Raw genomic sequence first — 13709 nt, 5'->3', positions numbered from 1 at the left:
TATCTGTTAACATGAAGTGTATGTGGATACATGTATCCACAGTGTGAGTGTAGCAGTCAGAAGGCAACTTTGTGGAGTCTGCTCTCACTTGTCATCTTTATGTGAGTTCTGGGATCAGGATGCAAGGTTCCCACAGTAAAAACCTTTCCCCTGTGAGCCATCTCTTCAGCCTTGACACTCAGTTTTTTGACCTACAAAATGGGATCATGTCATAGGTATATGGTAAGGCACATATTTTTTTCTCTATGTACCCAGGGGTGGTTTAGATACTAGATAAATGTCTGCATAAAGACTAGACCAGTACAAGGCACTAAAAATGGAGATATTAAAGGCAACCCCTTTGAGAAGGATCTCATCTTTATCAATTAATTGGAACTGTGTTCCTCTTCCATCACACAGTCACTGAGGATGAGGACTCTGATATATCCTTCTCAATCCACCCACTGAGAACATACGTTAATATTCCCTTGCTGTTACTCTCACAGTGCCCCAGGTACTTTTGAGGAGAAATCCAAGACTATTAAAGAAGAGAAAAAAAAGTTGTTGAGATGGCTTAGGGGGCAGAGGCATTTGCACACAGACCTGATGACTCGAGTTCAGGTTCCTGGGTCACACACGGTGACAGGAGAGATCTGGCTAGCAAGAGTTCTCTGACTTCCACAAGTTAACTATGGCCTGCACGCACAGCGCACGTACACACACACGAAAATATTCTAAAAGAATGAAAGTGCAACTAGAAACATAAAAATAGCATAAACATCCTTAGGTGCTAACCCTAGTGAGAATTTGTTACACATCACACTCCTTTTAAAAAGCATAATAAACATTAAGACTTTTGAACATGTTTTTTAAGCATGTTAAATTTAAAACAAAATAGTACCTCAAACTCAAAAGTGTTTTAAGGGTCCTGATCTTAGTATTTCTCTGGCTAACTGTAGGAAGCCACCTATCTATCACCTTGTGTGCAATTAGCTTATTGTGTAGCTAAGAAGGTAAAGCCATCCTGAAACAGGAAACCAATATTCTTCCTGTCTAATCAACAAATCTAAAAGATTTATTCTTTTCATCTACCTTCTCTTGCTCTTGTCCACAACAGGCTGCTTACAGGCTCAGGATGGTTTTGACAAAGAGCATTTTCACGAGTTACTTTTGTATCTCCACCCCCTCTTAAAGAAAAGAGGAAAATCTGTTTCATACAGAAGGCGTTCATTGTATGAATGAAAACTGCCACCTAAGTGTGGGCTAACTCAACCAAGAGGGATTTCACCTCCATCCATTCAGTCAGTTTATGGGGGTTTAAAGAAATTCCAGAGAGTCATCAGAAGAGGAAAAACAAAGGTGATGCTTTCTGCCACTCAGGTAGTCTTTGAAAATATGTGTAATATGTAAAACAACCTGACACCCCCGGATCATTTTTCCAGCATTAACAGTATAAATTGCCTCCCATGCTGAAGTGCTGCCTATCACCCTTGCTAATCACTACTCGCAGTGACCTCAAGTACTGCAGGCATGTACAACATGCAGCTTGCATCCTGTGTTGTACTGACGCTCGCACTCCTCGTCAACAGCGCGCCCACTCCAAGCTCTACAAAGGAAACACAGCAGCACCTCACGCAGTTATTGCTGGACTTACAGATGCTTCTGAGAGGGATCAATGTAAGTGCCTGTCTTTCCTATCTGTAGGCATTACCTTTAGTTTTCTCGCCAAAGGTTGTGCTTTAATAACAATGTGTTATGCTTTCTCAGAATGACAGGAATCCGAAACTCCCCATGATGCTCACGTTTAAATTTTACATGCCCAAGAAGGTAAGCAGCTTTCTGTGTTCAAATGGTGCTTTAATGAACTCAAAGTTATATGCTTTTTGCACACTGATCAGATGAATAGACCCTCATCTAAAGAAAAAAGTTACTTTGATATCTGTGTGTAAAAATTCTTGTTTGATAATGGCATTGATTTTAAATGATTATGTCTAAATTTTTCTTATGTATTTGTTATTTGTGTGTTGGGGAAGAGGAAAGGAGAAGAAAGCACAGGATAATTGCATTTTGATGCTGAAATAATTTAAAAACTGTGCTGATTTCTGTTTTATGCTCATCTTAGTGATGTTTGAATAGGATTTATTATTTTATGTTGTGAAATATCAAAACTGACTTCAGAGGTACTTATTTTATAAATACTTTACTGTTTTAAGGAAGATTCCTAAGACTCTATGTTTGAGGAAAGTGTATCCAGAATTCACAGACGGTAGGGCAGATGATCTGAAAGGAAGGCCCAGCTCTGCTAGGCCCTAACTCTCATGGCTTCAGGAAGTTGTCTATGTTCATTCACCTACTAACATAATGGTAATTGTATGCTTATAGCTTGACAGGCTTCAGAACAGTGTCTGGCCAGCACCACATAACCATGCTGTGAGGACTAGTGAAGAAAAGGACTGAGGCATATAAACAATTTTGGATTTATTTAGTCTTTTTCTAACCAGGAGAACCAGAGAGCTGTAATATTTCTATACAACACTATCTCTCAATATTGAAAAAAATCTATGATAAGAAACAGCTTCCCCAGGCTCCTAGAGCTCCATCAGGGTAGAAGTTTGCTAGAGTCCCAACAGCCAAAAGAGAACTAATAACTCTGGTGCTAGAAAAAGCTTGTCCCAGGATAAATCCAAGCCTAGAGCAAAATGGGATCTGAGGGACCAAAGGGGCAATGCTGTTGACCCACCTCTATGAAGTCGGGAACTCTCTCTGGCTCTTCTACTGGAGATGGAAAGGAAATGGCCCCTAAGAGCTAATCTTCTTAACCAGAGTCACATAACTTTCAAGTCCAACAATAACAACTAGATAGTTCTGTGAGGGAACGAGCTCCACACCGAGCACACGGAACTCCTCCTAACAAGTCTGAAGAAAACAGGTGGACAAATCCGGAAATACATACTGTCTGATCAGACCTCCCCCTCTAGGGATCCCTAGAGAGACATGAGGTCATGTCAGAGAGTGGTGAAATTCCTAGAAATCTAAGTTTTTAAACAACTATTAGAAACAAGAGTAATGTGATAAAGTCTGTTGTGTTTTTTTTTAAATTTAACCTCCATTTTGTATAAATGATTTTAAATTTAACCTCCATTTTGTATAAAGATTTAAAAAATGTTAGAAGCATTTAATTCAGAGGGTGCGGTTAATGAAAATGAGTGCCCATGCCACCCTTGAGCCACCTATTCTTGTGACTGTGGTACTGAGACTTAGTAAAATGGACTTGGCCCAGGTCACAGCTTGCTTCTAGAGGACCTGAAGACTTAAAGTGGCTTTTATGGAAATCATAGTGCATTATAGTACTAGACAGTATTCTTTCTCATTGCCTGTATGCATAAATATCTATGGCATATATGTATCTATATATTCTTTCAGAAATATACAGGAATCTTTTCCAAATAGTCTGTCCAAATACTGTGACTTATTATTTCATTGGGACAAATAGTTTTTAAATTACGTATTTGTGTTTGTATGTGTACCACAGTGTACTTGTGAGAGCTGGGTCACTCCGGTTGAATTCAAGTCTTTACTTTACTTGTAGAGCCATCTTTCTAGCCCTGACAAATAGGTTTTTTAAAAATTCATCTTTAGTAATTACAGAGAAATAAAAATTTAAGAAATATTAAACATGTCTTCCTGGATATCTTGACAGTCATCATTCTGGGTCATGATAAGGTCTGTACGATTTGGGTCTGTGACAGCAGGCATCCAAGGACTCCTGCTCTTTACTGTTCTGTGTTCTCAACTCTGGGATTGTGACATTATAGTGTAGACTGGGAATCTTGCACTTTGACATTCTTTGATTTCTCTGCTGATAGGAAATGTAGTCTATACCTATGATGTGCACTGTGGCAGGGAAATACAGACTTTTTACAAAGTCTAATGAAGCTAGATCGAAGTACCCACTAGAGTGACCTAACAACCAATGTTAACCACAGGGCTTTGCACTCTTGCTCCACTAGATGTAGGATATCCACTATTTCAGTTTCTCTTTACACTGAGAACAGGGACTGGGGAAAAGCTATGCGCTGTCTACTCTTGGTTAGATAAACTGCAGATTGCTTTCTGGCTGCTCTTATATGGTGAGCTGAGCTAAGAGTTATGCTTATTATCCTCCAGGCCACAGAACTAAAACATCTTCACTGCCTAGAAGAAGAGCTTGGGGCTCTGCAGAGTGTGCTGGATTTGGCTCAGAGCAAAAGCTTTCACTTGAAAGATGCTGAGAATTTCATCAGCAACATCAGAGTAACAGTTGGGAAACTGAAGGTAAGATGTTGCTTGATTTGCTGAGCTGGAAATAAAATAAAGGAGAGAAGAATTGCATTCTGAAGTGGTATGACATTTCTGGTCTTTGTCAGGTTCCACACATTTGGTCAGACAAATTTAAAGTCTGCTGAGAGCGTGAATCCTTCCACTGCAGGATGATGCTAGAGTCCCACCCTGCTTCCTCTCACACTAGCATAAAATTGGAAGCGAGAGAAAGTACTGAGTACAATTCCACAAGGAACAGGCAGTTTTAGTTGCCTTCATGTTTATCAGACCAGGACCAACGATCTGAAAGGCTTTTCCAGAGAGGTGTGCTATACTGGTGGAAGAACGCAGAGATTTCTCTCCAAAAATAGTAGCCATTACAATGGTGAGAGGACGACAGTGAGCGCCCATTTCAGGGATTTGTTTTTAAATGCACAGGAAACACGGACTTTGGTGAGGCAAGGGAGAATTGCAGTTCTCTTTTCTCAATCCATCTGCTAAACAAAATTGCTGAGTTGACAGGTATCTTAAGCAAGCAGCATCATTTTCATTTCTGCAGTAGTAGCAAGCCTCCAAGAGGGTGTCAGGATAGTCCTTTTTCTCTGCATTGCTTTCACCTGAGATTTGTAAAATAGGCTGAGAACTACATCTAAGTGTTGAAAGGCTCGGGCCCTTATCTATGTAAAGAAGTCTGCTCTAAGAGCTCTGGGCCACACCAGAAGTCACCCTAAATGAGTGCTATAAATTTTCGAGGTGCATAAAAACTAGGAAGGCATGTTTCAAGAGTCACATACTTAAAAAAAAACCCAAAATATTAGAGCATTCAAGTAACTATGCAAAACAAGATCACAGTAACTTGCTTTAAAAGGAACATTTATTCAAAAGAAATGCTCTGCCTCACGGACTTACAAGGGATCGCTCAGATTTGGAAAAACTGTTCCTAAAACCTGTCAAAATATTTTCTTCTCAGCTTTTTATCTAGAAACAGAGTTGAAATATCTCCTCTAGCAAAGGAGGTTAGCTTCCAGAAAGTCCATCTACACAACAAATTTAGAATATTTCCATGTGTACAAACTGGAGAATCATCTGTATTGGTATCAAGGCACATATCCATATTTATGAAATGTTTGTCTCCAAATTTCTCCCACTAGATGTCTGTCCTAACCTACTCTGGGTTGCTCCTATCCTGATTTGGGAAAATAAGAGAATAATAGAATCTTAAGGTTTAGAGAAGAACATATAACATATATGTAACCTAAATCAGTACATAGCTATGTGTACTCACCAGAGAAAAAGAGGTCAAACCACTGCATTCTATAGTGTTCAGTGTTTTTATTCAAACGTTCAGTTGTACTCAACTCAGGGAAATTTTATCTCAGATGGTTTATCATCTGGCATCACAACAAAACACAATCTGACAATTGTGATCACTCAAGAAGTGCGAATGACTAATACAAGTATTAAATGGATGCCTATAGAACGTTGGTGAGGAACAGCTGCCTGTAAAGTAAACTCCATAGCCTAAAGCTCACTGTTCTTTTTCAGGGCTCTGAGAACACATCCTCGTGTGAATTCGATGATGAGACGGTAACTGTGGTGGAATTTCTGAGCAGATGGATCACCTTCTGTCAAAGCATCATCGCAACAATGACTCAATAACTATGTGCCTCCTACCTACAACACAAGGCTTCTATTTATTTAAGTATTTAAAGCTATATTTATTTTGGATGTATTGTTTACTATCTTTATAACTATTAATCTTCAGATGATAAATATGGATCTTTAAAGATTCTGTTTGTAAGCCCCAAGGGCTCTAAAATGTTTTAAATTATTTATCTGAAATTATTTATTATATTGAATTGTTAAATAGTATGTCTGTGTAGATTCATTAATAAAAGCATTTAGAAGAGTTGGTGAATATAAATAAGCTCAGACGTCTGTCATTTTGAGGATAACGTGGTGTAAGCTCTACAACGCCTCTCAGCTCCCTGAATTCTATGATGGTCATAGTATGCTTACAAGAGTCACTCTACCCCAGAGAAGGATGTAAAATGAGACAGGAACGTGCACTCTCCTTTAAGCATTGATTGGCTCTTTAGTTCCTTTCCTTTAAATTTTAACAGGACACTAAACAAAAATTCTTGAAACCTTTTGTCATAATCTGCTTTGAGCCATAACAAAACAAAGTCTTGATACTTTACACAGAGAAGTTTAGCTCACAGTTTTGAATGTTCAGGAGCATGTGAGGATCTCATGGCAACATGGCATCACCACAGTGGGAGTATGTGAAGAAGACAAATGGTGTGTGCGGGTGTGCATGTGCATGTGACTTAGAAGAACCCGTTCTTGCAGGAAACAGTCCCCTCCCATACAAACTGAAGCAGCATTGGTCATAAGGTCAGCCCTGGGCCATAGCATAATTACCCTGCACCAACCCGACCATATCCTACCTCGTTCACACTGCCACACTTTCCACCACATGAACCTTTGAAGGACAAATCAGCACATCTCACAGAATAATGTGCTGCCCTCTACAGTTTAACACTGCTCTCGGCCTTTACGAGCCTCACCTGGCTATATCAAAAAGGCTTCTGTTCTTCTCTGGTTTTTCTCTGGGTTCTGACAATGCCAGTATCATGGGAAGTGTAAGATTCAAAGGAAGATCTTCCTACCTTTGGGTGTGCATCTTGGCCAGAGTCCACCTTCTTCTGAGATGATTTTATGGATATATTTTCTTCCTGGATCTTACCTTTCCTTCCATGTTTCCTTTAAAGCTGCGGGTGCTCGTTAGTTGTTGCCAAATATAGGGTACCTGTGCTGTCCTTTACAGACCAACACTTCATAAATCACCCCCCCCTCCAATCTCCAATCTCCCTTCTGGGGATTGCCACCTGCTTCCGGCTGAGGCTCACATGTACTAATTGTATCAGAAATAGCACCAGGAAATACATCCCCAAATTGGACTCTGGAGTTGTACTGTTCAGATACGGAAGAACACAGCAATAGCATCACATGGGTACATCCCAAATTCATGCTGCGCCAATGGTAGCACGTAATGAACTGAATCTGAATGATCACTGAGTTCATTCAACAAAGCATATACCAGTTCTAAATGTGATCCATCTAACTGCAGCACAGCTTCTGAGTACACAGACAAAAGCTTCTGCATCCACCCTTGATAGAGCATGTTACCAAAGCAGCCCTCTTGTGACTATCCATGAAAAGGGACTCTGAACCACAGGCAGGACGTGTGACACTAATGAAGTAGGCACAGTTGAGCACACACACATACATACATACATACACACACACACAACCACTGCAATTTTACTGACTTGAAACAGTTTAGAGTTCAGGTTCACTAACACAATCTTGAAGAATGTGTTAATTATAGTAACAGAAAAGAGGCAACTATAACAGTGGCTACAGAAAAATAAATAAAATATCTAATTTTTGTTTTCTGGGCAACAAACTAAGAAGCACCAGAATCTACAACTCCAAACCAAGAATAATAATCAGGGAAAGAATGTACACTGGAACACCATAACCACAAAAGCTAATGATGCTGAAATTGGAAAGATCTAGGTTCAATAAGTCAGAGTGGAGAAAGCCCTGGACCACCCTGGGGATGTGCCGCAAACCAGAAGGCTGGACCTCGGAAGTCGAGAGCCATGCAGGCTCCCTAACCTAGAGCAGGAGTAGTCTAACCTCTGGGTACAGACCAGCAGGAAAGCTCCACAGTGAAGGCACTTGCGGAAAAGCCTGGCAACTCAGAGGAGAGAGCTGCCTTCTGCACGTTGTCCTATGATCTCCATAATGATACCATTCATAGCACTGTGTGTCACTATGTACATCAGCCTGGCTTTATACTCATGTTCCTCCTGCCTCTTGCTCACGAGTGCTGGGTTACATATATAATACCACCGTGCTGGTTTTAGCACCATTTTTGTTCAGTTGTCTAAGATGGGTTTAAACAAGTGTGGTGAAAGGAATATGTTAAAATATTACTATAGAGACCCCTTTAATCTTAGCATTCTGGGAGGCAGAGACAGGAAGATCTCTGTGAGTTTGAGGCCAGCGTGGTCAGCCAGGGCTGTTACACAGAGAAATCCTGTCTCGAAAAACCAAAAAAAAAAAAAAAAAAAAAAAAGTTTATCACTCTCACATGGTAAAGGGAAGATACGAAGTGAAAAATAGTAGGATTACTAATAATATGGCCAATATACATGTGCAGTCGATTGTATTTATATATGTTAACATCACAAGAAATGTATCTGAAAACAATGCCATGTACTCTAGAACCCCAAACATCAGAGATCTGGGAATAATTGTAATAAATATATGGCTGTTAAAATAAGAAGATATTAAGCAACATTAAGAGCTAAATAAATTGAGTGAGCTAATAGATTATAAGGCCTTCTATCTTAAGATGTTCTCCCTAAGTCTATAAAATTAATGAAATTACACTTAAATATTCAGTCAATTTTATATGGATGTATACGACAAAGGAAAAGAAGGGCTCAGGTGTTGGTATTAGATGTGTTAATGGCTTTAATGCTTAGGTCTTTTCACTACAGTTCTATAAGGAGAGGTATGCCAGTTAAAGCAAGGCTGTCAGTTGTTAGACGAGATGATGTAAATGGGTTTGGTTTTTCTTTTTAGTAGACTACCTAATTTTAGGTTGTCTTGTTCATCATTTAGAATGTGGATAACGTGATCCTGAGCATATGAAAAGCAGAGCTTTGAAGAACGTCATGTGACGATGTGAAGGAAAGTTAGACAGGGTTGATTTACACCTAAGGTTACTATAATAAGGCCTAGTCAGCTGGATGTAGGAAAGGCTACATTTTTTAAAATGTCATTTTTAGTAAATGCACAGATGGCAGTGACCAGTGTGGTTAGTGAGCCAAAGCATAATGTAGGTGTCAGCATAGTACTATTATTTGAAATAAGTGGGTAAAATCAGATTATTAACAGATCCCTTCAACAGCTGTAGTACTTAGTACTTGAGTGAAGGAGTGCTGAGACGGGGTTAGGGCCATCTATGGCTGATGGGAGTCAGGGGAGGAGGCCAAATTGTTCCAGTTTGCCTGGGGCTGTTATTAGAAGGCCTAGGAGAGGAATTAAATTGATATTGTTTTTTCAAAGAAAAATCTGTAGAAGTTCTCAAGAGTTGGTGTCTGGCAGAATCATGAACCCAATGCCTCTAATGTGATTAATAAGATTGCTTAGAGGGTTATGATGTTTGTGTCAGCTCAACCAAATCATCAGCTAATAAGAAGAAATAATACAGTACCTATGCCTTCCTAACCAATAAATAGTTGTTGGCTGAAGTAAGGATAATTATGGTGATTAAAATAGGAGATATTTGATCAGACAGTTTAGGTGGGCCTCTGAAGAAATATACCATGAGAAAACTCTATTCTTGATCAGGTTACAAATAAAAAAGTCAAAGGTAAAAAGAGAAGAAGAAATAGTCAACTTTTGAACAAATAGTTTGGTAGAATTAATAGCAATTCAGTGTCAGTAATTAGGAGTGTTAAGAGTACTAGAATATTAGGGTTGATAGGCTAGGAAGAAAGCATATTTGATAGATGAAGTTATATATAAGGGAAAATGAATTGATTTAATAATGCCAGCTACAGATATAAAAATTGGAACACTAAGAAGATGGAAGATGAGGTCATATTTATTAGTTTTATTTGGTGTTGCACCAAGTTTTTGACTCCTAAGGTCAATATATTGCTTCTATCCTATAAAAGCAAAAAAGCCATATGTTTATATATGGAAGCAGGGATTAGCAGTTCTTGCATAGTTTATTGATAAATAAGAAGCTGACAACTTGTTATTATATTCACAGTCTAATGTTTTTTGTAAACCATATTTACAGAAGGTGTGTTCTATAATGAATTTGGAGTTAATATAATTAATAAAATTAGTTTGCCTCATTGAGCTGCAATAATTATGTACATAGAGTACATGGTGGTAATAAGAATATTTATGCCTATAAGGATATGAGGCTTAGGCCAATAACAATATGCATATGATGAAAACATTAAAAAATCAACAACCTAAGCCTTAAAATTATATAGACATATACAAACTTAAAATAGTCAATGTATTTTTGAAAAAAAAAAAAAAAACAAAGGATTCATGCAAGCACCATGTGGCTGGTGCCTTCTCTTGAAACAACACTGGGCCAGCAGCATGGTTCAGTGGGTAAGGGCTCTTGTCCTGAAAGCCTATTTGGATTCTACCCGAGGAACCCGTGATGGAAGGAGACTAGATCCATTTGGGGGTGGAGGGGAACTTACTCCCAAGTTGTCGCCTGACCTCCACATACATGCACACAATAAGGTACATGACACTGTCCACAAGTACTCTTGTTTAACAACCTGACACTGAATTTGAGGACTCTAGAGTCAATATTGGTTTTAGAAAATGAGACAGACTGGTGAATGTGATTGTGGAGATGAAAGAGACAAAACTAATACTGTGGAAAACTCTACAGAAGAGCCAGTATTTTGGGCATATTCAGTTAAAAAAAAGAGTAATAGGAAACCTATAGACTGATACATAGCAGCTAAATCCCACTATATACATCATGTCAATTCTGGTGCCAGCAGTCTGCACATACAATGGATACTACTGCTAAGGTATACCAACTGACTCATAGTTATGCACCCAAACATACTTTTACCTTTCATGAAGTAACATGTTGCTCCAACATGAAACAATTGAGGAAGTTTATGTGATCTAATATTACCTATATTTAAAAACTGCTATTGGAGACTCATTTGCTATTCTCTTGTTTATAAATCCTCACAATTTCTGAGACGAGGAAGGACTGGGGGTATACTTAGTTGGTACAGTGCTTGCCAAGAGTGCATGGAATTCTGGGTTCAGTTCTCAGCACTACATAACCCAAGTGTGGTGGTGCATACCTACAACCCCAGACTGGGGAGGCAGAGGCAGATCCCTGTGAGTTTGAGGCCAATCTGGTCTACAAGAGCTAGTTCCAGGCTGGGACTGTTACACAGAGAAACCCTGTCTCAAAACAACAACAATAAAAAACAACAATAAAAAATAAACAGACAAAAATGCAATTTCCTAGCTGGATGGTGGTGGTGCATGTCTTTAATCCCAGCAGTCAGGAGGCAAAGGCAGGAGGATCTCTTCGAGTTTAGTCTGGTAATTATTTTTACAAAAAGGCAAGGGAGCATAATGTTTCAATGCAAGGTGACATGAGTATTCATACATGTTTAACAATATCTGGGCAGTGCTGTTGTAAGACTTCTACTGTGAAGGCTGAAGCCCCATATTTTAAAACATTTTTACCAGCCAAACACATCAAAAATAGAAGATTTTTAATATGACAATGTGTTGTCTAATTCACATACTAAATTGCTCTATACAGGGAGACTTCACAATCCAGGAGCCATAGCCGTGCTGCTGTAAGTAGGACTTCAATAGTGCTTTAGCTTCTTGATAGGGCCCAGACATACACTAGGGAGAGAAAAAGTTGAACTGAATCAAAGTGGCCTACAAAGTAAATAACCTCAGAATGTTTAACTTTATGTTTTAAAAAAATGAAAAACTCTAAATGCCTTTGCTAATTTAAAACAATTATTTCCCAACATGCCTAAGAAGGCAATTTTACTTGTTATTTAATATTTTAATTAAGAGCAAAATTCACAGCAGAAAAACTGAAAGAGCATAAAAAGTATGACCTATGACCTATAACACCCAAACTATAGATAACTAGCATCACTATTTTCATGTGTTCTAATATTCTATAAACACACACACACACACGCACACACCTTTAAAAAGCTACCTTTTATGAGCTATTATAAAACTCATCCACTACAAGTGTATAATTTGGTCCTTGTTGAAGTTATTGAGATGTGCAAATGCCAGCAAAATCCAGTGGTAAACTCCACCACCTCTAAATCGCCCATTGTGCCTGCCTGCAGTCAGTTTAAACCCCTACCTTTGGCCCTAGCCCCAGGCAACTACACATTTTTCTGTCTCTAAATGTATTTTTCTGGAAGTTTCACACAGGTTGACTAATACAGTAAGCATTCTATAATGCAGGCTAGCACAATTCATGCTAGTCCATGTGTCAGGGCTTTATTGTCCATGTCTATTGCAGCAGTCCATTCACCGCCTCATGAACTTGCACTGTTCTCAGTTTTTACTATTAGGAAATTGCTGTCATAAACATTTGTGTGAATTCCGTTTCTCACAAATACAGCGGCACTGCTGAGTCACACAGCAAGTATGTTTACCTTTGGTGGTGGGAGAAGCCAAATTGTTTTCCAAAGTGGCTGTACCATTTTTTATTCTTATTCTAACACATGAGGCCTCTTTTCTCCAGATGATCAATAGCACTTGGTGTGGCACCATCTTCTGAACTACAATTGTTCGTGAGGGTTAGGGAGAGAAGCTGACTCCACCAAAGAGCAAGGTCTAACAGCAAGTGCTGATGAGGAAGCTGAAGAAATTACCTGTCCTGTCTAGAAGACCTGGCCAATGTGACTGAATTACAGTGTTCAGTGTAATCAGCTTTATCTTGAAGAATATGTCACCTGTGACTTAAAGAGAAGCCCATGCCTGGCTTAAAGTTTTGAAAAATAACCTAATTGCTTTGTTAAGGGCTAATGGGGATACTGGCTATAAGTGAAAGCCAATGTTCATTTACTATCCTGAAAGTCTTCAGTCATCAAAAGACGCGCACTAAACCTATTTGTCTTCTGATTTATATGAAGACAATAAAGTCTGGATGAACGCATGTCTGCTGACAGCACGGCTTACGGATGTGTACTCAAGCATGTCTGTTGTCTGGAGACAAGGTCCCTCTGGGTAAATGGGGCTAGTCTCGAATTCACATCTTCCTGCCCCAGTCTCTCAAGTGCTTAAGGTGGGATCTACTCCTGGTAGAGGCTGTGAACGTGTTGAAATGACAACAAAAAATTTAGAATCTAACTTAAATTTACTCGATGAACAACATCAAGGTTTTCTACACTGAATCTTGCATGAAAGAAAGAATGTGACAAACCTCACTGCTATCTTGAGAAACTGTCGCCATTCCAGCAGCATGTGGGAAGTGGAGGAAAGGTGACTGCTGAGAGTTAGGCTAGCCTGGGCTATCTGCTGGGGCCCTGTTTCTAAACAGCAGCCATCTATATGAAAGCAAGTTCCTCCAGTGCCAAAGCAACTAAGTTTTTGCTGTTGTTGTTTTTAGAAACATTTAAAAATCATGTTTTAAAGAAATGATGTTACCTACGTAACTAGGGTACAGTATTGTACAAAGTTAACTATTACACACATGACCATATAAAGCTCTGTTTGACTCTCTGTGTTGAGTGGTCTGAAACAAATCTGCAGTTTCCAAGGTATGTCTGAATTGTGATTAAATTGTGAACCAG

At 39.1% G+C, this 13709-nt stretch overlaps 2 protein-coding genes across 3 annotated transcripts in view; one reads left to right on the top strand and one right to left on the bottom strand.

Annotated features, from left to right (window-relative positions):
* Nucleotides 1–1488: 1488 nt before the first annotated feature.
* On the top strand, nt 1489–5937 carry Il2 (interleukin 2). Its single transcript, XM_050138503.1, has 4 exons — nt 1489–1656; nt 1747–1806; nt 4147–4293; nt 5824–5937. Exons 1-4 carry the CDS (start codon nt 1510–1512, stop codon nt 5935–5937), a joined length of 468 nt encoding a protein of 155 aa, XP_049994460.1. The 5' UTR covers nt 1489–1509.
* A 5733-nt stretch (nt 5938–11670) lies between these two features.
* Adad1 (adenosine deaminase domain containing 1) overlaps nt 11671–13709 on the bottom strand; it is a 37714-nt gene continuing 35675 nt past the window's right edge. For both annotated transcript variants that reach the window (XM_050138501.1, XM_050138502.1), the window contains one exon: nt 11671–11784. In XM_050138501.1, coding sequence (XP_049994458.1) covers nt 11671–11784 — 114 coding nt within the window. The remainder of the gene's footprint in view (nt 11785–13709) is intronic.

The sequence above is a fragment of the Alexandromys fortis genome, unplaced genomic scaffold (genome assembly GCF_014885135.2).
Source record: "Alexandromys fortis isolate MF-2015 unplaced genomic scaffold, M_Fortis_MF-2015_v1.1 scaffold_15, whole genome shotgun sequence".
Taxonomy (NCBI): Eukaryota; Metazoa; Chordata; class Mammalia; order Rodentia; family Cricetidae; genus Alexandromys; species Alexandromys fortis.
The sequence above is the reverse complement of the archived record's forward strand: the minus strand, read 5'-3'. Positions and strand labels throughout refer to the sequence as shown.

Excerpts from the sequence above, each read along its gene's own strand:
- Il2 (XM_050138503.1), top strand. The coding sequence starts at position 1,510 with ATGTACAACATGCAGCTTGCATCCTGTGTTGTACTGACGCTCGCACTC. Across the intron at positions 1,657-1,746 it reads TGCTTCTGAGAGGGATCAAT|AATGACAGGAATCCGAAACT; the intron begins GTAAGTGCCTGT and ends ATGCTTTCTCAG. Across the intron at positions 4,294-5,823 it reads TAACAGTTGGGAAACTGAAG|GGCTCTGAGAACACATCCTC; the intron begins GTAAGATGTTGC and ends GTTCTTTTTCAG.